The sequence below is a fragment of the Cannabis sativa genome, chromosome 2 (assembly GCF_029168945.1).
Source record: "Cannabis sativa cultivar Pink pepper isolate KNU-18-1 chromosome 2, ASM2916894v1, whole genome shotgun sequence".
NCBI classification, from domain to species: domain Eukaryota; kingdom Viridiplantae; phylum Streptophyta; class Magnoliopsida; order Rosales; family Cannabaceae; genus Cannabis; species Cannabis sativa.
In genome coordinates, this window is record NC_083602.1 from 6,681,679 (window position 1) to 6,704,972 (window position 23,294).

Consider the following 23,294-nt stretch of genomic DNA (forward strand, 5'->3'; position numbering starts at 1 on the left):
AAAGTATAACCTTGAATTAGCTCGCCACAAGTTACACTCACCGCACTCACCCCAAACTTAATGTGAAACTTGGCTCTTGACAAGTGAGCAATTAAGTTAGGACATATGTAGAAATGCAAATTAAGATTGGCGTTAGATGTAGGATTGGGTTGCACAACAATAATAGGCTAAATGGCTCAAACTTGGGTGACTAGGGAAAAATGGAATTCATAGGAAAGGCTAGAAAGGCTCAAACGTCCACAGATGGCCTAAATCATTTCTAAGTCATAAAGCTCGCTAGGATTTCGCCTCAAGGATTACACTAGCTAATTCTAGACGCTTAAACTCTCTCAAAGTGTTAGCTATTCTAAAAACTCAAGTTAAGGTGGGATAACACAAGCACACAATATTTGAAAGGATTCCTCATAAGCTAGCATTTAGACAAAAATAACACTTAAAATTAGCATTTGCAACACACAAACCAAGGCACTCCACAAATGGAGGAAAATGGATATGTTTCATCATCGAGCGCTACCCTAAACCAAGGCTGAAAATACAAGCAATATGGTTCTCATTTGCAAGCTAACACAAATTATAACACACATGACAAAAGAAATGATCAACACATTCAAAGCTTACTACACACACTACTAAATTGAACAACCACAGTAAACACATAACAAACACAAACAGTAGCACACTTAACTAACACATCACAGTTAAACTAAGGTAATTAATTCAGGAGAAAAGAAATACTCCCTCAACAATCCGAATCGCCACCACCAGAGTCCCTCTCTTCGTTGTCGACGGAGCCCCAAGGTGCAAGGATTTCTTCCGGGAAAGCAGGAAAGGCAGCGGCTGTTTTGGACTGGCTGCGACGAAGATGTTGCATCATCCATGCGTCTCGTTCCCTTTCATAGTTCCAGTGAGTCTGCAGCCGCTCACACATTTGTTGTTGTAAGGCCTCATGCTTGGACAGCCGCTCTTCCACTGGCTCTCTTGAAGTGGAAGCTGTGGCAGTGGATGGAGTGGGGCGTCTTGGGGCACGATCAGGCCCGAAACCAATTACCCCCTTTCGTGGAACTGGATCTTCATCATTCAACATTGGTACATTGGCACATCGGCACATTTCAGTAATGAGGCACGGGAAAAACAATTTCCCTTTTACTCGGTGTGCACAGTCAAAAATCTCCTTCGCCATCACCTTGCCAATATTAATCTTTTTGCCTTTCACGATGCAATAGAGCATCCACATCCGTTCCCGACTCACGGTGGAGTCATGTGACGTAGGCAGCAAAGTAGTTTGCACGAAATTATAAAGACACTTGATATCATGCTTCAGATCCGTCCGTTTAAAACGGAATACACCACGCCCATCGATTTCCCACACTGCCTCTGGAGTGGCCAATTCAGGCACAATCTTGTGCATCAGCTCATCAGTGAGCTTACCGACATCCTTGGAGAACTCACACGTCACATTTTTAAGCAAGTAGTAATGGTTGATGTCTTTGTCAGAAAATTTCACTTTAGTTTCTCGCACTATAATCTCAGCTGGCAGTTCATGCGCCAAAAAATTTGCATAGAATTCCTTTACTACTTCGCAAACTGCAGATGCCGGGTCTTCGCACAATTGCAGCCAATTCCTTTTCTTGATGTTCTCAATCAGCCATGGCGGCATACTGCCAAAGTCATCATCCCCTATTATCATACCTCTTTCGACATAGAATTCTTTTGGCTAACTGAATCAAGGTATTTCTTTTCAGCAGCTGGTGAAACAAATTTCTTAGCTTCCCGAGCATCTCTCTCAGGAGGCTTATGAGCACATCTCTTAATTTTCGGCATTTTGTCCTCTGTTTCAGCAAAAGTCAGCCACAATAATGTTGTTTCAACAATATCAACCCACACACCAGTATATTCACAGATAAACAGAACAAATTCAATATTTCTCCACCTCAACAATTTCCAAACAGCATAAGTCAAAATTATCTCCAAGTATCCATTTCATTCAAGGAACGGTTCAAGATACAAACCAGGAATTGGCTCGGCTTGGCCAAATTTTTCGTGCCCTGACCCTCTCTTCACTTCACCGGTTTGCTGGAACTGTCAAGTATGGTGGTGCGTGGTTGCTGTCGTCGGAGATGGTGATGGGTGAAGGCAGTGGTTCGGGTTGTGGAGGAGTGAATTTCAGCAGCTCGAAGGTGTGCGAAATTAGAGCTCGGTGGTGAAGGCGAGTTCGAACCTGTGGAATGATGAAGGCTGTAGAGTGGTGGTTCGGGCTGAGGATGCGAGCTTGGTGGTGCAAAGGTGAACTGGTGCGATTTGGTGATTCGAATGGTGGGTTGTGAATGAGGTTGAGTAGTGTGCGGATGGGAGTGGTCTGTGCAGGGGTGAATGGTGCGGCTGGGTTCGAGCTTGGAGATTGACTGGGGTGTAGCAATGGTGGACGGCTAGGGAGAGGTTGAAGGTGGTGTGCGGCTAGGGTTTTCAGGAAAGGAAGATGAAAGGGATAGGCTGATTTGGGGGTTTTCTTCTTCTTTTTTTTTTTATTTATTTATTTTTTTTTATTTTTTTTTTTGACATATAAATGTATTTATCATTACAAACTAAAACCTATGATAAGTTTTTTTTTTTTTTTTTTTTTTTTTTTTTAGAAGAAAACCCCTCAATCGCTGAGCATGTATGTTCACTTCCGGTATTTTTGAAACCCGAGACCTCCCAAGACAAAGATCACTACAAAGACATTTCTTCAAAGAATTTCATTTTGCAACCATCCCTGCTTCAGAAAGCTGCAGCAATGCTAATCCAATGCTGTACTGGGACCTACTGCTTCATCAAGCAATTTTGCTCACACCAGATTGCAGCAACTCTTTTACTGTCATTCCATTTTGCTTTCACCTGAAATCAAAACCACCACACCAGAGAATTAGAATTATATATATAATTATATAGGTAAGTATCTATGTATAGCTATATATATATATATTTTTTCTCTTTTCTTTCTCTCTTTTTTTTTTTTCTTGTTTTTGTTCTTGTTTTTTTTTCTCTTTTTTTTTTTGTTTTCTTTTCTTTTTTTTTTTTTTTTTTTTAAAGGGGTGGCACACCCCAAACTTATTACATAGTGTATATATAACTACATATAATCTTGTTCCTCCGCACTCGGGTTGCCCAAATGTGATTAACTAAAGCCTTGACAACCCGAGGCCTTCTTCCTCAAGCCTCTTCCAATGTGATGGAGGTCTTTGTTCGATCAACCTCCCCTCCGATGTAGTGTTTAAGTCGCTGCCCATTCACTTGAAATACTCTTCCGGACTGTTCATTCTTGATATCCACAGCTCCAAAAGGATACACTTTGACAATGGTGAATGGTCCCGACCAACGAGACTTTAACTTTCCTGGAAACAACTTCAGCCTTGAGTTGAATAACAACACTTGCTGCCCTTCTTCAAATACTCGGTGTTGAATTCTCTTATCATGCCATCTCTTAGTTTTCTCCTTGTACAACTTGGCATTTTCATAGGAGAAAAACCTCATCTCTTCAAGCTCATTTAATTGCAGCAAGCGGGCTTCTCCAGCAGCTTGGAGATCAAAGTTCAGCTTCTTTATAGCCCAAAAAGCTTTGTGTTCAAGCTCTACCGGCAAGTGACACGCCTTCCCATACACCAATCGATATGGGGACATACCCAAAGGTGTTTTGTATGCTGTCCGGTATGCCCAAAGTGCATCATCTAGGCGTTGGGACCAATCTTTTCTGTTGGGATTTACCACCTTCTCCAATATGCCTTTGATTTCCCGATTAGATACTTCAGCTTGCCCATTAGTTTGTGGGTGATAGGCAGTGGCAATTTTGTGTTTTACACTATATTTTGCCAAGAGTGCAGCCAACACTTTGTTCACAAAGTGTGTTCCCTCATCACTTATCAAAGCTCTAGGGGTCCCAAACCTTGTGAAGACATGTTTATGAAGGAATTTCATGACCACTCGAGCATCATTCTTCGGACTAGCAATTGCCTCTACCCACTTTGATACGTAATCCACCGCCACTAGGATGTAGAGATTCCCAAAGGATTGTGGGAAAGGCCCCATAAAGTCAATACCCCACACATCAAACAATTCCACCTCCAAAATACAATTAAGAGGCATCTCATTCCTAGCGGAGATATTTCCCACTCGCTGGCAGCGATCACATTGTTGAACGAAAGCATGAGCATCTTTAAAAATAGAGGGCCAATAATATCCTGATTGAAAGACTTTGGCAGCCGTGCGTTGTCCACCAAAATGGCCACCATAAGGAGCTGAATGACAATGCTCCAAGATGCTTCTAACTTCACTCATTGGTACACATCTCCGCATTATACGATCTGGGCATTGCTTGTACAAGTATGGCTCATCCCAAAAATAAAACTTGCTATCATGAAGGAACTTTTTGAGCTGCTGCTTGGTAAAATCAGGTGGATAGGCACCTCCAACTAAGTAATTGACAATGTCTGCATACCATGGTACCCGTGTTTGCTCTACCACTAGCAGTTGCTCATCTGGGAATGAGTCTTGAATTTGTATTTCTCCTTCTAAGTGGCTGCTGTGGTTGTTAGTTTCCAACCTAGAGAGATGATCCGCCACTTTGTTTTCTGTCCCTTTTCTGTCTCGAATTTCCAAATCAAACTCTTGTAGCAACAAAACCCAACGAATGAGCCTCGGTTTAGAATCTTTCTTGGCTATCAAATACTTGATTGCCGAATGGTCAGTATACACAACAACTTTGGTTCCCACAAGATAAGATCTGAATTTCTCAAAGGCAAAAACCACCGCTAGCAACTCTTTTTCAGTAGTGGTGTAGTGAATCTGGGCATCAACAAGAGTTTTGCTTGCGTAATAAATGGAGTGAAAGGTCTTATTCTTCCGCTGTCCAAGAACAGCTCCAATGGCAAAATCACTTGCGTCACACATGAGTTCAAAGGGCAATAACCAATCGGGTGCTACGATCACGGGGGCCGTAACAAGAGCTGTCTTCAACTTTGAAAATGCTTCATTACATTCAGCGGTAAACTCAAATGGCCTATTTTGTTCAAGCAAGCTACACAAGGGTTTGGACACCTTAGAAAAGTCTTTAATGAAGCGCCTATAGAAACCCGCGTGTCCAAGGAAGCTTCTTATGCCTTTCACCGTGGTAGGGGCTGGTAACTTTTCAATCACTTCTAGCTTTGCCTTGTCAACTTCTATCCCCTTTCTAGACACTTTGTGACCCAACACAATACCCTCTTGAACCATGAAGTGGCATTTCTCCCAGTTAAGCACCAAGTTGGTTTCTTCACATCTGGCTAACACTCTCTCCAAATTCTCCAAACAAATCCCAAATGATTCCCCGTAGATAGAGAAATCATCCATGAATATCTCCAAAATACTTTCAGCCATATCCGAGAAAATAGCCATCATACACCTTTGGAAAGTCGCGGGAGCATTGCACAAGCCAAATGGCATCCTCCTAAAGGCAAAGGTGCCATATGGACAAGTGAAGGTGGTTTTCTCTTGATCTTCTGGTGCTATAGAAATCTGATTGTAACCCGAATAACCATCAAGAAAGCAGTAAAACTCTTTTCCCGCCAAACGATCCAACATTTGGTCAATAAATGGCAGCGGGAAATGATCCTTCCGAGTAGCATTGTTGAGCTTCCGATAGTCCATACATACCCTCCAACCTGTCACAGTTCGAGTAGGAATCAACTCATTGTTCGCATTAGCCACCACCGTGATTCCTCCTTTCTTTGGCACACATTGGACAGGACTAACCCATGAACTATCTGAAATCGGGTATACAATACCATAATCCAGCCACTTTATCACTTCTTTTCGCACTACTTCCTTCATAACAGGATTCAACCTTCGTTGATGCTCAATGGAGTTACTACAGCCAGCTTCTAGGATTATTTTGTGCGTGCAAATCGCTGGACTAATCCCTTTTATGTCTGCCATAGTCCACCCAATCGCTCTTTTATGTTTCTTCAGCACTTCTAGCAACAAACCTTCAGCTTCAGCTTCCAAACACGCTGAAATAATTATTGGCAGCGTTTCATTCTCCCCCAAATAAGCATATTTGAGGTGGCTTGGCAAAGGTTTCAGCTCTAACTTTGGTGGTTCTTGGATGGAAGGCTTTGGAGGTTTGAAATTGCTTTCTTTCAACTCTAAAGACTCAAAAGATCTCTTGAATTTAGGGAAAGGTTGCATCGGCTCAACCCAAGCAACTTGGGTTTCTTCATCTTCACTCAAAGCTTCAAGATCTTCAAGAGAACTTATCACCTTCTCATCCTTCCACACTTCCTTGTGAAAACTTTCAGCCACAATAGACTCAATCACACTCAAACGTGAACATTCTTCAATCTCATCCGGGAATCTCATAGCATTGAACACATTAAAAGTAACCTTTTGATCATTCACTCTCATAGTGAGTTCCCCATTTTGTACATCAATCAAGGTTCTTCCGGTAGCAAGAAATGGCCGTCCCAAAATAATCGGAACTTCTCTATCGGCCTCATAGTCTAGAATGATAAAATCAGCCGGAAAAATGAATTTATCCACTTGCACCAACACATCTTCAATTTTCCCTTCCGGATGAGCCATGGAACGATCCGCTAATTGCAAAGTGATGGTGGTTGGCCTCGCTTCTCCAATTCCCAACTTCCTAAAAGTAGACATCGGCATGAGATTAATACTAGCTCCCAAGTCACAAAGAGCTCTTCCAACATCTCTACCCCCAATAGAAATTGGAATTGTAAAGCTACCCGGATCTTTCAATTTGGGTGGGATTTTACTTTTCAACATGGCACTGCAGCCCTCCGTCAAGGCGACAGTTTCAAACTCCCCAAGCCTCCTTTTCTTTGTCAAGATATCCTTCAAAAACTTCACATAGGTTGGCATTTGCTCTAAAGCTTCCACTAAAGGTATATTGATGTGGAGCTGCTTTAGAACATCAAGAAATCTCCGAATTGCCCATCGTCTTGTCGCTTCTTGAATCGTTGAGGAAATGGTAGAGGTGGCCGCGCAAAGGCTTTGCCGCAGCACAGCACGTCGACCGGATGCCGTAATCATCGGGGGAATTTCAGCATCCGAAGTTGCTGGTTTTTTCTTCATTTCCCCCTCTTTTTGGATTGAAGAGGGCTCTTTACTGCCTTTTGCAGCCACATTTGACTCAATTATTTTTCCACTTCTCAAGGTTACCGCTTTGCAATGTTCCTTCCCATCTCTTCTTGGATTTTCGGTGTCACTAGGCAAGGTGCCTTGTGGTCTATTCTTCAAATCATTGGCCAATTGCCCCAATTGAACTTCAAGATTCCGAAGAGATGCTGCTTGGCTTTGAATTACAGCGTCATTCTTGGCCATATAATCTCTCATTAAGCTCTCCAAAGAACTAGTTTGAGAGCCTTGAGGTTGGTGAGGTTGTTGAGGTCTTGGTTGTTGAGAAAAACCCGGTGGGAATGATTGCTTTCCTTGTCCTTGTGCTCCACTTGAACTTGCCCCTTGACCTCCCCATGAAAAGTTTGGATGATGCTTCCATGCCGGATTGTAGGAGTTTGAGTATGGATTGTTGTTGCGGTTGAAGTTTTGATTACCCACATAACACACCGAAGCTGGATTTGAGGGGCAATTTTCAAAAGTATGCCCATCACCACAATACACACAAGAGATTTCTGCCCTTTGAATGGCAGCGGCTGGTTGTACACTTCCTCCCATATTCATATTCTTCAAAATGTTGGTCATTGAGGCCATTTGAGCGGTTAGAGCGGTCAAAGCATCTACTTCAAGAACACCCGCTACTTTTCGGCTTGTAGGAGCTCTATTAGTTGACCATTGATAGTTGTTACTAGCTATCCTTTCCAAAATCTCAAAAGCTTCATTGTAAGACTTGGAAAGAATGGCTCCATTAGCCGAAGCGTCCAACACCATCCTAGAAGCCGCATTGAGACCATTGTAAAAAGTCTCAAGTTGGATACAATGGGGAATACCATGGTGTGGGCACTTCCTCAACAACTCCTTGAACCTTTCCCATGCATCACTAGTAGTCTCATCTTCCAATTGTTGAAAGGACATGATCTCGCTTCGAAACTTTGCATTTCTTGTTGGAGGAAAGTACTTTCTCAAGAATTTTTCAGCCAAGTCATTCCAATTAGTCACCGAATCGGGAGGAAGAGTATTAAGCCATGCTCTAGCCCGATCCCTCAAGGAAAATGGGAACAACTTCAATCTTAAAGCCTCTTCACTTACTCCTTGTAGCTTGAAAGAATCACTCACCTCCAAAAATGAGCGAATATGGAGGTGAGGATCTTCCGTTGGCGACCCACCAAATTGACCAACCGTTTGGAGCATTTGAAACATGACGGGCTTGAGCTCAAAGTGAGGTGCTTGGATTTCGGGTCTCACAATACCCGGATTTAGCTCATTGAACATAGGGGCTGCATACTCTCTTATTGCTCGGGCTCTATCATCGGCCAAAGCAATAGGATTGGCTTCATTATGAGCACCCCCAATTTCAAACCCATCGGCCATATTGCAGCGTTTTTTAGCCTTTTGTTCCTTCCTCCTTTGTCTAAAAGTGCGTTCAATTTCGGGGTCAATAGGAGCAAGTTCAAGGTCTTCTTCTTGCTCGTTCATACACTAGATTACACCTGAAAAAGAAAAATTCAGCGCACCAAAATAGGATTAAAACTTTAAACCAGAAAATAAATTGCAAAATAGTTGATAATACACAATTTTTAGTTTCAATCCCCGGCAACGGCGCCAAAAACTTGTTGTGAAAATTATATACGCAAGTATACGCAGTCACACAAGTAATAAAGTGATAAGTAAGATCGTCTCCACAGGGATTGCAAACAAAAATATCTTGTAAAACCAACTAATTACAACTTAAAATAAAAAGAAATAATATGCAAATGGTTGAGTAATGGTTCAAAATTAGAAATGACATGAATTAATCTTGTTAGAATTAAACTACTGCTGCTAAGAAAAAAAATGGTTGCAAGATAAAAGTTGTAATATGGTAAAAATGGCTTGAATAACTAATTCCTTCTAGTCAGGTTTTTTTTACAAATAAGAAAGATCGGTTCAGCATTACTCTAGCATTCTGCACAGAGATAACAACAAATTCCTCTAGGCTTGTGAGAATTTTCCAACACTCACAACTTTAATTCTACCATTGAGCTCAATATATTCCTATATCAAACCAGCAAGCAGAACACTATTCAAACATTAATTTTGTAAGTTATGCAAGGTAAATGAAATATTCCTATTCCACTTACAAAGAAAAGCCTAAATCTAGGTTTTCACTTGCTCCATTCAAGTTAAACTACTAGATCTAGCCCTTCCGGTACAAGATCTAGCTTAGCAAATTGTTATTCATGGCCAAGAAACAACAATCAATTAAAATGAAACTCACTTGAATGAACAAAGGCAAACAAATGCTAAAGTAAGCTTTTAATCTAATCATACCCAACTTAGAAGTTCATAGCCATTCAAGCCTCAAAAGTTTAGCTCATATTAAAGTAAGAAGTTAAAATCCAAGCTAAAAACAATTCATCCATGGCTGCTGCCCAAATTAACAATCTCAAGAAGTTTTTGATACTAAGTACAAACAACAATAAAAGAGGAAAATAAAGAAGACTATCAAGAAAGGGTAAAAGAAAATTCAAACACTAGGCTTGGTCCCCTCTTATTTCTTCTTTGTTGTACTTCCTGCTGCAATTAAAACTCCTCCATAGAAAAATGGCAGCTGCCCCGTACTGTACATACAAGATGATGAAGATGACTCTCCCCCCCGTACTTGCCTCTTTCCTTTTCTTTTTCATGTTGGGTTTTTAGGGTACCAACCTCCTCACCCAAAATAGAAGCCCAAACTTTTCCACTTTGGCCCACTAGGGTGAGACTCCTTTCTCCCATGTCAGCAAGCTGATGCAATTTGAGTGATTGGACCGGAATTGATGAGGTGGATAAGTGAAATTCGTGATTCCACGTCACTGCCAGGATGCTGAATTCACTTCAGCGTTGCTTTAGCATCGCTTCAGCAATCAACCCAGTTCCAGCTTGTATCTTTTTTTTTCTTCCTTGCTTCTTTCTCTTTTACCTGTCAATTTAATTCCTCCTTTTCCAACAAAATAAGCACAGTTAATTGGAAAAACACACCCACCAATATCAATATTTACAAAACTTCAAGGTTAGATTACTAAATAGAAAATAGCACTAAAACTAATTAAAGTTAAGCAAAATAAACACATTTTCATTACTCTCCTCACAATACTTTAGTTTAAAAGCATAAAAATTAACTCTATAACATAGAGTTATCAGAAGTGGTCAGAAAAGAAGTAGTTAAGTGGTTGGATGCTGGAGTTGCTTATCCTATTTCAGATAGTAAGTGGGTTAGCCCGGTGCAAGTGGTTCCAAAGAAAGGTGGAATGACTGTGATAAAGAATGAAAAGAATGAGTTGATTCCTACAAGAACAGTCACTGGTTGGAGGATTTGCATCGATTACAGGAAACTCAACAAAGCAACATGAAAAGATCACTTCCCTTTGCCCTTCATTGATCAAATGCTAGACAGATTGGCGGGGCAAGAATATTACTGCTTTCTTGATGGATATTCTGGATACCACCAGATAGCTATAGCACCTGACGATCAGGAGAAGACTACTTTCACATGTCCCTACGGTACCTTTGCTTTCAGAAGAATGCCACTCGGCTTGTGCAACGCCCCTGCTACTTTTCAAAGGTGTATGATGGCTATTTTTTCAGACTTGATTGAATCTTGTATTGAAATCTTTATGGATGATTTCTCGGTTTTTGGTTCTTCCTTCGATCATTGTTTGGAAAATTTGGAAAAAGTGCTAACTAGGTGCGAGAAGTCTAACTTGGTGCTAAACTGGGAGAAGTGCCACTTTATGGTAACTGAAGGAATTTTTCTTGGGCACAAAATTTCAAAGGCAGGAATTGAGGTGGATAAGGCTAAAGTTTCAACAATAGAGAATTTGCCACCTCCAGTTTCTGTAAAAGGAATGAGGAGTTTCCTAGGACATGCTGGCTTCTACCGCAGATTTATCAAGGACTTTTCCAAGATCTCAAAACCTTTGTCTAGCTTACTTGTCAATGGTGTTCCATTTGAGTTTGGAAAAGATTGTTTAAAAGCTTTCAAGGTTCTAAAGGAGAGATTGATTTCAGCACCGATAGTAACTTCACCAAATTGGGAGTTGCCGTTTGAGTTGATGTGCGACGCGAGTGACTATGCCATTGGAGCGGTTTTGGGTCAAAGAGTTGACTATGCTAGTAGAACTCTGAATGATGCTCAATTAAATTACGCCACTACAGAGAAAGAAATGCTGGCAATAGTGTTTGCTTGTGACAAATTCCGACCCTACCTGATTGGAAATAAGGTAATTGTCTACACAGATCATTCAGCGATCAAGTACCTTATGACCAAGAAGGATGCAAAACCGAGACTGATTCAGTGGGTACTTCTACTTCAAGAGTTTGACTTAGAGATAAAAGATAAGAAGGGCACCGAAAACCTGGTAGCAGACCACTTGTCAAGATTAGAGCTGGAAGAGAGTCAGAATACAAAGGAGGTACAAATAAATGAGCAATTTCCAGATGAACAACTCTTTAGTGTGAGGGAAAACCTGATGGTACCGTGGTACGCTGACTATGTTAATTTCTTGGCTGCAGAAATAACCCCTCCCGAGCTTTCGCGTCAACAATTGAAGAAGTTCTTTTCTGAGGTGAAACTTTATTATTGGGAAGAGCCAATCCTCTACAAGCACTGCGCTGATCAGATAATTAGGAGATGTGTGCCTGAAGAGGAGATGTATTCTATCCTAAATCATTGTCATGTTTTACCATGTGGAGGACATTTTAGTGGAAACAGAACAGCTGCGAAAGTGTTGCAAAGTGGATTCTTTTAGCCAACGCTATTCAAGGATGCTACTACATTTGTGAAAGCATGTGATCGTTGTCAACGAACAGGTAATATCTCAAGAAGAAACGAGATGCCTTTAACAGGAATTTTAGAAGTTGAATTGTTTGATGTGTGGGGAATAGACTTCATGGGTCCTTTTCCTTCTTCCTTTAGCAATTAGTACATTCTTTTGGCTGTCGATTATGTATCTAAATGGGTCGAAGCTGCAGCTACACCTCAGAATGATGGTAAGACAGTTCTCCGCTTTCTACAAAAGAACATCTTTACTCGGTTTGGTACTCCTCGAGCAATAGTAAGCGATGAAGGGAGTCACTTCTGCAACAAGCAGTTTGAAGCACTTTTTCCAAAATATGGCGTCCGACATCGAACTGCTTTACCATACCATCCCCAAAGTAATGGCCAAGCCAAAATTTCTAATCGGGAGATCAAAATGACTCTAGAGAAAACAGTGCAAAGATCAAGGAAAGATTGGTCAAGAAAATTAGATGATGCATTGTGGGCATATAGAACTGCTTTCAAAACACCGATTGGCATGTCCCCATATCGGTTGGTGTTTGGAAAGGCTTGTCATCTACCGGTGGAGTTAGAGCATAAAGCTTTTTGGGCCATGAAGACTCTTAACATGGAACTAAAAGCTACAGGGGAGAAAAGATTGTTACAGTTGAATGAGTTAGAGGAGTTTCGAAACGAAGCCTATGAAAACGCAAAAATATACAAGGAGAGAACTAAGAAGTGGCACGATCAAGGTCTAGTACGGAAGGAGTTTCAACCAGGGCAGCAAGTGTTACTCTTTAATTCAAGGTTGAAACTGTTTCCTGGGAAGCTGAAGTCAAGGTGGTCAAGACCATTCACAGTGGTCAAGGTGTTTCCTTATGGAGCGGTGGAGTTAAAAGGTGTTGGTCCAGTAACTTTCAAAGTTAATGGACAGCGTTTAAAGCTTTACTTGGGAGGTCAATTTGACCAAGCCAAGTGCGCCATGATTCTGGCGTCACTTTGAAGCAGAAGGCTCAGCGTCCGGCTATATGACGATAAAGACAGCGCTCTTGGGAGGCAACCCAAGTGTTTTCTTTAATCTTTCAGACTATTTCATTATGTTTTTAGTATGCTTTAGTATTTTTAGTATTTTCAATTTTTAGATTAGTACCAGACATTATTTCTTTTTAGTTGAATCGTGAAAAGCGTGAAAAAAAAAGAGAGAGTTTTTTCGACTAGGAGCCCAGAAGTCGCGACCTGGCAGTTCCTGGGTCGCGACCCTTTTTTTTAGTCGCGACCCTGGTCGCGACTTGGGTTTTAACAGAGACTCGTAAAAATTCTGAGTTTCAGAAGTCGCGACTAGGGACATTGCAAGTCGCGACCTATTTTCCAAGTCGCGACCCAAGTCGCGACTTCCTAATTTTCCAGAGAGGGCTTAAATCTGAATGTGAGCTAGTCGCGACTAGTCCTAGGCCAAGTCGCGACTTGCTCACGATTTTTTCTATAAATTCAAATTTTTCCCCCTCATTCAATCCTACACCAAAAATTTCAAATTTCAAATCCTCTCAGCCGAACCCTACCCCTTTCCATCTCAAAATTTCAATTTTTCATCTCTAATCTTCAATTAAACCCAATCCATTCAAAAACCCAATTTCACTCAACAATCTACACATATCATCAAAACTCATACCAAAAATCACCCATAACACCCCAAATCCGAAAATCACCATTGTCTTCAACTTCAACCTCAAGCTTTCAAGAACATTCAACAATGGAGGTGGAGTAAAGCTTTTTCGGGTTCGTAAGTATCACTTTCTTCAATCTTTAAGGAATTTGATTAAATTTTTCTAGATTTTGGGTGGTATAATTGTGTGTTGTGCAAAATATTGTTGATATTGGGTTTGTCATTATTGTATTGTGGTATTGAGTGTTTGAGAATATTCTTTGAGTGAATTTTTTATTTTTGGGATAGAGAAAAATTAAGGGGAGGTGCTGCCCAATTTTTTAGAAAAAAAAAAGTTTCAGAAAAAAAAAAGAGAAAAAAATTTGAAAAAAAAAATGGCACCTAAAAGGACTAGGAATGTAGAGGAGGGTTCGTCTTCAAACCCACCACCAACGGGTTTTGATAGGACCCGCTTTGGAAACATTGAGGCCCAAAATCGCTTCATGAGGCTAAAGAATAGGGCTTATATTGATGATCGGGGTATTGAATTCCCCGAGAATCCTTTGAGGCGTCAACCTCGATTTGAAACAATCAGAGCTCAAATAGAAAGAATGAAGTGGGGGAGTTTTGTGGATGCTCGGGGTCGGGCTAATGTTACTATGGCTTGTGAATTTCTTGTAAATTGGCCCGACCGCCGGAATGGGGAAGTGAAAGTGCGTGGGAAGAAAGTTTCCGCTACTGCTGATGCATTTAATGTGATGTTCTCTGTCCAAGATTACATTAGAGAAGAACAACGCCTCCGAATTATTGAAGAAGAAGAGCAGTTTGATATGGTGGATGTGGCGGAGACAGTGGGATATCCTCGGTTAAGGTTCCATGACAATGATGGCACAGAGGGGTCGCCAAATATCCTATACCGGTGTGAGCTGAACCCGGTGGCAAAAACATGGATGTACTTTGTGAGTGCTCGGTTAGTGCCAAATAAGCATTTTTCCGATGTCCAAATGGATCGCCTGAAATATGTGTACACCATAATGCTGAAATATGTGTACCACCACCTGATGCACCGCAAGGGCGTAGGCGGCAACACGAGCCTAGTGTTGAAGAAAAAGAGGAGCAGCCCCTACAATTGCCTGGGCCTATCGATCCTACAACACAATACACTCATGCACAACTGAGTTATATAATTCAGCAGAACAACCACATGCAACAATACATGGTGCAGAGGAGTATCTATGATGAGGGACAAGTTCAGCAACTTAACTCTCTTATCAACAGAATGAACATTGGGATTGATGACCCGAACTATTTGGCACAACCTCCTCGGTTCTATCCCTATGACCAGCCGCCACCACCCAACCCTTTCTGAGAGGGTCTCAGGTAAGTCTCTTTTCTCTGCATATTACTGTATACATTGGGGACAATGTCATATTTCGTTTGGGGGGAGAGACTTAAAAATTTTAAATTCTGCACTTTAATTTCTGCATTTTAATTTTCTGTTTTAGTTTTTTTTTACTTGCTTTAGTTAAGGAATGGCAATAAGCTTGACGATAGTTGTATACTGCTGATTAGTGTAATGTCATCTGAAATTGTAAAATAACTGTGTGCTTGATTTTGTTAACTCTTTGGATTAGTTTGGATGCTTAGAAACCTGTGTACAATTGCAATTACTCAATTTGTGAAAATTATTATAACTATTTTACTATGGTTTGTGGTAAGATTGACAGGATAGCTTAGAACTTGCATGGTTATTCTTTTGAGGCGAAATCCTTGATAGTGTTCAATTGGAATATGACTTAGGCATTTGTTGGATAGTTTGAGCCTTTCAAGCCTACCATAATAATGTGTATCCCTAGTGAACCTTTTGAGCCTAAACCTGTTTTGTTTTTCACCCGTTGATTTAAAAAATTTTGCAACCACACTATTAATTTTTTCTTCACCATGTTAACCATGATATCATAAGCTACATAATTAGTTTGGGGGAGAAGAAACATTTAGTGAGAGGAATTAGTGAGAGGGAGAAAAACTTGTAAGATTGAGAAGAGGAAAAATTGTAATTCAATGTCACTGGAAAAAAAAAATGAAATATGAAAAAAAAAAGAACAATAAAAAGTAAAAATATGTTTGAAAAAAAAAAAGATTCAGTGATGTTGGAAAAAATAATAGAGATATCTTCTATCAATCTTGGTAAATTTGGGGAACATTATGGGATTCTAGAAAATAAAAAAGTAAGAAGCTTGTGGGTTTTATTTGTGTACTTATGATATTTTGAGCCAAAAATTGTCTTTTGCCTATCCCTGAATATCTGAGCCATTATACTTAAGCCTTTAAAAGACCTAATGATTCCGAAGAATACTGTCAACATTAGTGGAGAAAGGTAAGCATGCAAGCTTATGAGTTATCGGATTGTGGAACTGTTGGGAAGAGTAAAACTTTTATAACAATATTTCACATTTGAATAAATTGTTGAAGTTGTACATAGTATTATTAATGGAGCATCCGAGTTAATTGTTAGAGTTAGTAGGATCAAAATTCTAGTTATGCAAGGAAGAAAACAGAGCATGAGTCAGCAGCATAGTAATTATCTGATAGCGTAGTTATTTTTTTTTTATCTTACTCAGGGGCGAGTAAAAATCTAGTTTGGGGGATTTTGTTAGGTTATAATTAGCCTATGTTTTGGGTCTTTAAAGTTAGCATTATCTCGTCTATTGGTGTCTTTTGGAGCAGTTTTACGCTTGATTTTCATTATTTCAGGTTCCCGGAGTGTTAAAGTTCAAATTCAGTCAAATGGCGAAAAATTGGGATAAACTGGAAAAAAATTGGAAAACTCGGCTCCAGAAGCTACAGTAGTCGCGACTTCATGAGAGTCAGGTCGCGACCCTTTTTCCAGGTCGCGACTCTGGTCGCGACTTCGAGATTTGGCAGAACCTCTGATTTTCGAGGTTTGCCTGTAGTCGCGACCAGCTTAAGGGCTAGTCGCGACTTGGTACGGACGTCGTGGTTTTGACCTAATTTTGATTTTTCTCTCAATTAGAGGCACACTACTCATCCCTATATAAGGAATACGACACTGAAGGTCAGGATAGAGGAGAAATAGACCTAAATAGTGGATGCAAGTGGAGAGGAAGCTATCTTGAAGACCCGGAGCGATATCACCTTCTAGTTTCTTTCTTTTACCCTTCTTTATGTTTGTTTTTGTTTCTGAATTAATCATGGATGTTTTTAGAGTTATTATGAACTAAATTTCCCAATAAGGGAGGATGATGATTGTTGTTTAAGTTTATGCCTAGTTAATAAATAATTGTCATTCCTTCATCTTATGTGTGAATCTATCTTTATTTGTGTTTAATTCCATGTGCAAGCTTGATCACCTTTTACATGTTTAATGATCTCAATTCGAAATCTGAAAAGTGAGAATTGAGAATGCTAAAATTTGGATAGTCTAGGTTTTGATGTGAAACGAAAGTATTTACATAGCCTCAGTGACTAATAGATTATTGCTTAATGCTGATTTTGTGTTGATTTAATTAAGAAGTTAATTAGAGAACACATTATTTAGAACCTAAAAGATCTGAAAAGAGTTAGGTTAATTTATAATCTGTCATTCACATTGAGATAAGGATAGCAATTAGGTATTAACATTGGTAGCTTAACAACAGGATTCACCTCCCTAATCTCTCATCTTGATTAATCTTCGTTTATTTTCTCTTTAATTTCTGAGTTATTTACTTTCAAATTGCAAACTTATTATTTTACCAAATAGAATCATAAGTATAGTTCAGTAGTACTAAATCCATTCCCTGTGGTTCGACCTCACTTGCGTGAGATACTACTTGATTGCGTACACTTGCGTAATAAACATAAAATTCGTAACAATGGACAGTGTGAGTATCTTGGCTAGAGAGCCTCGATGCATGGATGCACTCATGGATGCTTGCGAGCATGACTCGGCGAGAGTTGTTCGAGAGACGAAAGTGTGCACGAGGCACACAGTCGCGCAAAAAATGAGCCTATTGTTACTCGGATGATTGGAAGGCTGACCTTAGCTTAGAGGAGTCAAGGTGCTGCACGGGCATTCCATTACCTGAAAAGGTGAGCCCGTGACAATTGGTATTAGAGCCAAGTTCATCTCAGTTAGAGGTGAACCTGGTTTGCTTATCCTTGAGGGGATGTAAGTGTGAGGAAGAATGCTAGAAAGACAACTACCACGTGCAATTGTAGAGAGGCACAAAAAAAGATTTGAAACTCGTTGGCATAGTACAAGGTTGATTGGGTAGTCCATATTGTATGTTTGGTACACTAAGCCAAGTTTTCCTGAGTGACATCGTAAGCCCCAAGAGGCGCTTTTGTTGAAAAGGAAGCTTGTTGGCAGGGTTGTGGAAGTATTGCAGGGGTCGCCAGATTCTTGTTAGTCACGACAGTAGTTGAGAGTTGATGATCGAGTTGGTTCAAATTGGGATAGACATAGAATGCTCAGTTGCTACATGGGTGTGTCAAGAGGGACGCACATGGAGACCAAGGGGGGCAGATGCCGCAATCGTAAGAGGATGATTGTACTTGGAGGTGTTCGCATGTGACTTTTATTCGATCCATATGGGAAGCGTCGAGACAGTTGAGTGGGGTGTGTTGGCTGGTGAAAGCGCCAGTGGGTGTAAGTCACACAAAGGCATCGGCAAAGAAGCGGAGTTATAGAATGAATACATCAAAGAAGCCAACAGGGCTAAAAAGACCGAGCGCAAGTGTTCAGATGGCGCTAGAGTTTGAGTGAAGGCCAGAGGGTCGTGCCAGTGAGACTTAGTAGTCATGTGAGCCTGTGAATGTGAAAAAGGGTGCTAGAGTTTGTATGAAGGCCAGATGGATGCATCATTAGAACTTAGTACATCGTGGGAGCCATAAGGGGGTGATGCTAGCGTGAATCAGTTGGATGGTTGAGTGGATAGGGCATGTATATGGATAGGGCGTCAAAGTCTAATCCACGTGTAATTAATTGATTGGTGAGAGTAACGTGGAATGACATTGAGAATCCTGGCTCAAACACTACAAATAAACCAGCAAAATTGTATATGATATTACTTATTATATATTTTGTCATTTGTTCATCTTCTTCTTCGATTCGAGGATTAATTAATATATGTAACATACGTATACAAATTTTGAGTGTGAATGGTGGAGAATCGAATGAAGGCAGTAGCTTAGAGAGGATTAGCTTACGCAGAGTTCATACTACATTTCGTCTAGGTCTGCCAGCTTCTCCTTCTGCAACCTCTTTCTGCTTTAGGTTTCTCCACTTTTTAATTTCTTGATACATTTATACCAATTTTATTGTTTTACTTTCAATTATAATGATGTTTAAAATGATGTTATTTAAGCTTCGATCTGGTATTTTTTTTAATATCTGAAACTGGGCCAGGTTGGGCCCGACCCAAAATAATATGTATCGAGCTGGGCGGGGCTGGGACCCGAATCATTCGGGCCAAAGTCGCTCCGTTAGGCTGGGGGCCCGACCCGACCCACAAAAATGGCCCAAATTGCCATTCTTACTCCAGATAATATACATATCAGCCGCCATGTTTTGGCTCTCAGTGGACATGATTCTTCTTTTATTGTATTTTAAAAATGTGATGGCATTTTGTAATAAACTATTTTGTAATATTTTGTACAAGTTTATAATCAAGGGAATCCTTAAATCAACTAGTATTTTGAATGAAAAGTTCAGTTATAATTTAAATAATTTCTACTAAAAGTTTTAATTAAACCACATTTTTTTTAAACTGTTAGTTTATTATTATAAATTAATTAATAAAAATACACAAGTGGCGCCCTTACAATTTAGGGTGTTGCATTGTATTTCTCATTTCCATCACACCCAAAAATAAAGAGTTTCGAGTCTCTCATTTATGTAAAATAGTAATATCTTTGAGAACCGGTGACCAACTACGCCAGAACATATAAATAGACTAGGTGGTGTCAAAATATCACTTAAGCGTCTTAAAGGACATCCCTTGGATGTTTATACACTTACCCAGTGTCCAAGTTAACGTCATATGTCAACCTGGGTGGTGGGACCTGAACTGGCTTCAGTAAAATGGCCATAACTCACTCAATTTTTATTTGATTGATGTGATTCAACTTGCATTTTAAAGATATTTAAATGCTCTATCAAGTCATGTCTCACGCCCTAGTCGAAATTTTGAACCTATTATCGTCAAAATTCACCCCTAAGAGAGTTACGAAAAATAAGTTTTGGGTAACCCGCATTGGGACTCGTCGGGCACTAAAAATTGGCCATCACCATTAAAAGTTAATTTTCACTGTTCGATCATCATCAATGGTGGAAAATAACTTATTTGTATTTTTTCCTATTTTTTTGGGCCTCTTTCACCTTATAAAATAAGAGTTCCATTAGCTCATTTTTCACATTCAAAAAACTACACACAAGGTCATAAATTCTCTCTCTAGAAATTGGAGCTTCTGATACTTAACCTTTTTCTATAATACCATCTACTGAGCATCTCCCTCTAGTTTCTCAATGATAATCTTTGCCTAATGTGTTCTAATGAATTAGAGACAAGTCATCACGCTCTTTGGGATCGCCATCACCTTGATTCGGTTAGAAAGTTTTTTTCTTTCTCTATTGGAGATACTAATGCTTTTGTTAGTGATATCTATAACTCATTTGCAAATTTGTTCAACATCTTCCTCATAATGAAATTGAATTGATCTTCACGACTTGGTGGAGGATTTGGTGCCGTAGAAACAAATTTGTTCACAAAAACAAGTTGCTTCCTCCGGATCTCACTGAGTTGTGGGCTGCAGACTATCTCTAGGCCTATCATTTTGAGAACGACAATGATGCTTTAGGTCCTCTTTGGAAGCAACCGAATTTGGTGATTGATCTTACTGCTAGATGGATCCCCCTCCTCATATCGTTGCCAAAATCAATACAGATGCTACCATCGACAATACTAGGAGACTTGTGGTCTTGGCATGGTCGTTAGAAATTCTTTTGGAGATGTTCTTGCCTATGCTACCTGGTTAGTGTCATGTATTGTCTCCCCAAAGATTGTTGAGAACCTTGCTATCAAAAAGTCTTGTCCCAATGCGTCACTCTTGGTCTCACCAATGTTCAACTTGATACCGACTGTAAGAGTTTAGTTCACAAGCGTAATAACTATCTTGTTTTAGATTTTTTGTTGGGTTTAAATCTTGATGATATTAGATCGCTTTGTTCTTATTTTCCTATTGTGAGTTTTAATTATTGTCCAATATTTGTCAATATTGTTGTTGATTCTCTTTCTAAACTTGCTTTATCTAGTACTACAAGTATAATTTGGTGGCTTGACTAAACAAGTTATATTAGAGATCTTATTTTGGCTGATGCCTAGAATTAATGGATTTCCCTAGCTATCGGGCTCTTTGAGCTTTCAGCTCTTAGGTGGAGTTCTTTGAGAATTTTTCTCAAAAAAAAATAAATTATGGCATATATTTTATTAAAAATAAAAAGACAAATAATAAAAATTATTATTATAAAATTGTGTAAGTAAAAAAAATAAGATAAAAACTGAAATTTGTCAAGAGGAAAAGATTCAAATGACTAAACCCAACCCCAGAAAGTTTTAGAGATTTTATTACAATGGAAGAAAATTAAGATATTACAACTCTATTGCAATATAATACAAGGACTAACAAAGAGATTAAATAAATATTACAACACATAATATACAATATATATACACTATATATTATATATAAGAAAGGTAGAAGAAGATATACATATATAAATATATGTTACGTATACACTCACTCACAACCTTAAGTGTAGAATAGTGGGGATTATCATAACTTGATCAAGGTATTACACCTTGTCTAAAAGCTTATTTTCTCCTATCTCTAGGTAGCGTTTGGTTGGAGGTAATGAAATGGAATGGAAAGGAAAGGAAACAATCTCCATTCCATTCCTTTGTTTGGTTGCATATTAAAGTGGTAGAATGTCATTCCAATAGAATAGCATTTCCACCATTTTGGTGAAATGACAATTCCATTTTGAAATTGAAGGAAAGACCATTCCAATGCATGAGGAGAAAAAATTTAATAATTTTTTTATCAATTTTTTTTTTTTATGTATTTTAAATTTTATTCCATTCCATTCATATTCTCATTCCTTCCAACCAAACACCACAGGGAACTCTCATAGAAATAGCTTTGGAAATTATCAAGTCTTTTAGGATTTTCTAGCAAAGTGCTTTCTTGATAGAAAACTTGATCTCTCTCAAATGAGCACCAAAGATCTCCTTTTATAATGTTTAGGTGATCACACTTAGAATTCAAAATACACAATACTTTATTTCTCTCATATAAATGAGTTTTAATATAATTTGTAACAACTATATTTCATACCATTTGAATCCTATCATCAAATTGTGTAACAACCCTTTTATTATACTAATAATGTGTGATCAATACATGAGTTACAAGTGATAACAAATTATAACTCCTTTACGAGTTACAACATGTAGGTTACAAAAGTGTAAGTTAAAATCATAAGTTACATAAGACTGAACATTTTGACGGGGTTTGACTCGAACCCGACCAACCTACTTGGACTCGACCCGCTCAACCCGAAAAGTTTAAAAAACCCGTTCTGTTCAGACGGGTCGGGTTCAACCCGGTACCCTATTGGGCGGGTTCGCGGGTTGGTTTTTTATGACCACCGGGTTTCGGGTTGAACCCGAACCCGTTTGCCAACCGGGCCAAATTTATTTATTTTTTTTTTTATATTTTTCTTACATATATAATATATTAAAAATAAATAAAGAAATAAATTTTAAAAAATAAATGGATAACATTTTGTGTTATATATTATAAAGTTAATATATTAAAAACCAACAAAGAAGCCATAAGCCTTAAATATTGTTTTCTAATTTAGTTAATATTCAGATCGTATATTTAGCAAGGATAATGTTCCCGTTGATTTTCTTTCTATTGTAATGGTTGAATCTTCTTATTAATAAAATTACCATTTTCCTTCAAAAATAAAAAAATAAAAATAGTTAGTAATAAAATAAAAAATTAATACCCACATTATTAAATGTATGTTAGTTTAGTGAGAATTTGAGTTTTTTCTTTTTTACAAAAAAAAAAAAGGAAAAGAGTTGACCTGGCCAACCCGGTCAACCCGAACCTACGAACCCGTGAACTCGCGAGCCCGAAACCCACGAACCCAAACCATTTCACGAGTCGGGTCCAGGTACAATTTTTTGAACCTGAAACCCAGCTAACCCACACCCCGATGTTCAGCCCTAGTTACACATTTATATACCACACTTAATATATATTATTCACGTAATCATATATTTATCACATTTTAATCCATAATTATTAAATAATATAACAGAAAGATCTTATATATCCTACCCTAAGTAAGATTAAGTAATTAATATTTGCGTACGAGAATGTTTGATTTTTGTTTTTATTTTTTAAAAATGATTATTAATATTTATTTAAAATTGTTTTCTGTAAAAAGAAAAAATAATAAAATAAATGATTTAATATTACAGAGTCATAGAATTGTGTGAGCTGTACTCAAAAAAAAAAAAATAGAATTGCGTGAGCAACGGTAATATTTTGAATTATTCAAATTGTTGGACGGCACGTTTATGTCCCCACGCACTGTTGAATATTGAATGTGCCAATGCCCAATGATCATGAAAAGAAATGATGAAATAGAAGTAC

At 38.9% G+C, this 23,294-nt stretch overlaps 1 protein-coding gene and 1 non-coding gene across 2 annotated transcripts; both read left to right on the forward strand.

Moving 5' to 3' along the window:
• Positions 1–7,969: 7,969 nt before the first annotated feature.
• Positions 7,970–8,076, forward strand: LOC133035286 (small nucleolar RNA R71). The gene has a single exon (XR_009686562.1). It is a non-coding gene; the product is annotated as a small nucleolar RNA R71 (small nucleolar RNA).
• Positions 8,077–12,356: 4,280 nt separating this feature from the next.
• Positions 12,357–12,923, forward strand: LOC133034091 (uncharacterized). The gene has a single exon (XM_061109111.1). It carries the CDS (start codon positions 12,357–12,359, stop codon positions 12,921–12,923), a length of 567 nt encoding a protein of 188 aa, XP_060965094.1.
• Positions 12,924–23,294: the final 10,371 nt, after the last annotated feature.

Bases quoted from the DNA above. Each gene is read 5' to 3' on its own strand.
- LOC133034091 (XM_061109111.1), top strand. From the start codon at position 12,357: ATGACTCTAGAGAAAACAGTGCAAAGATCAAGGAAAGATTGGTCAAGA.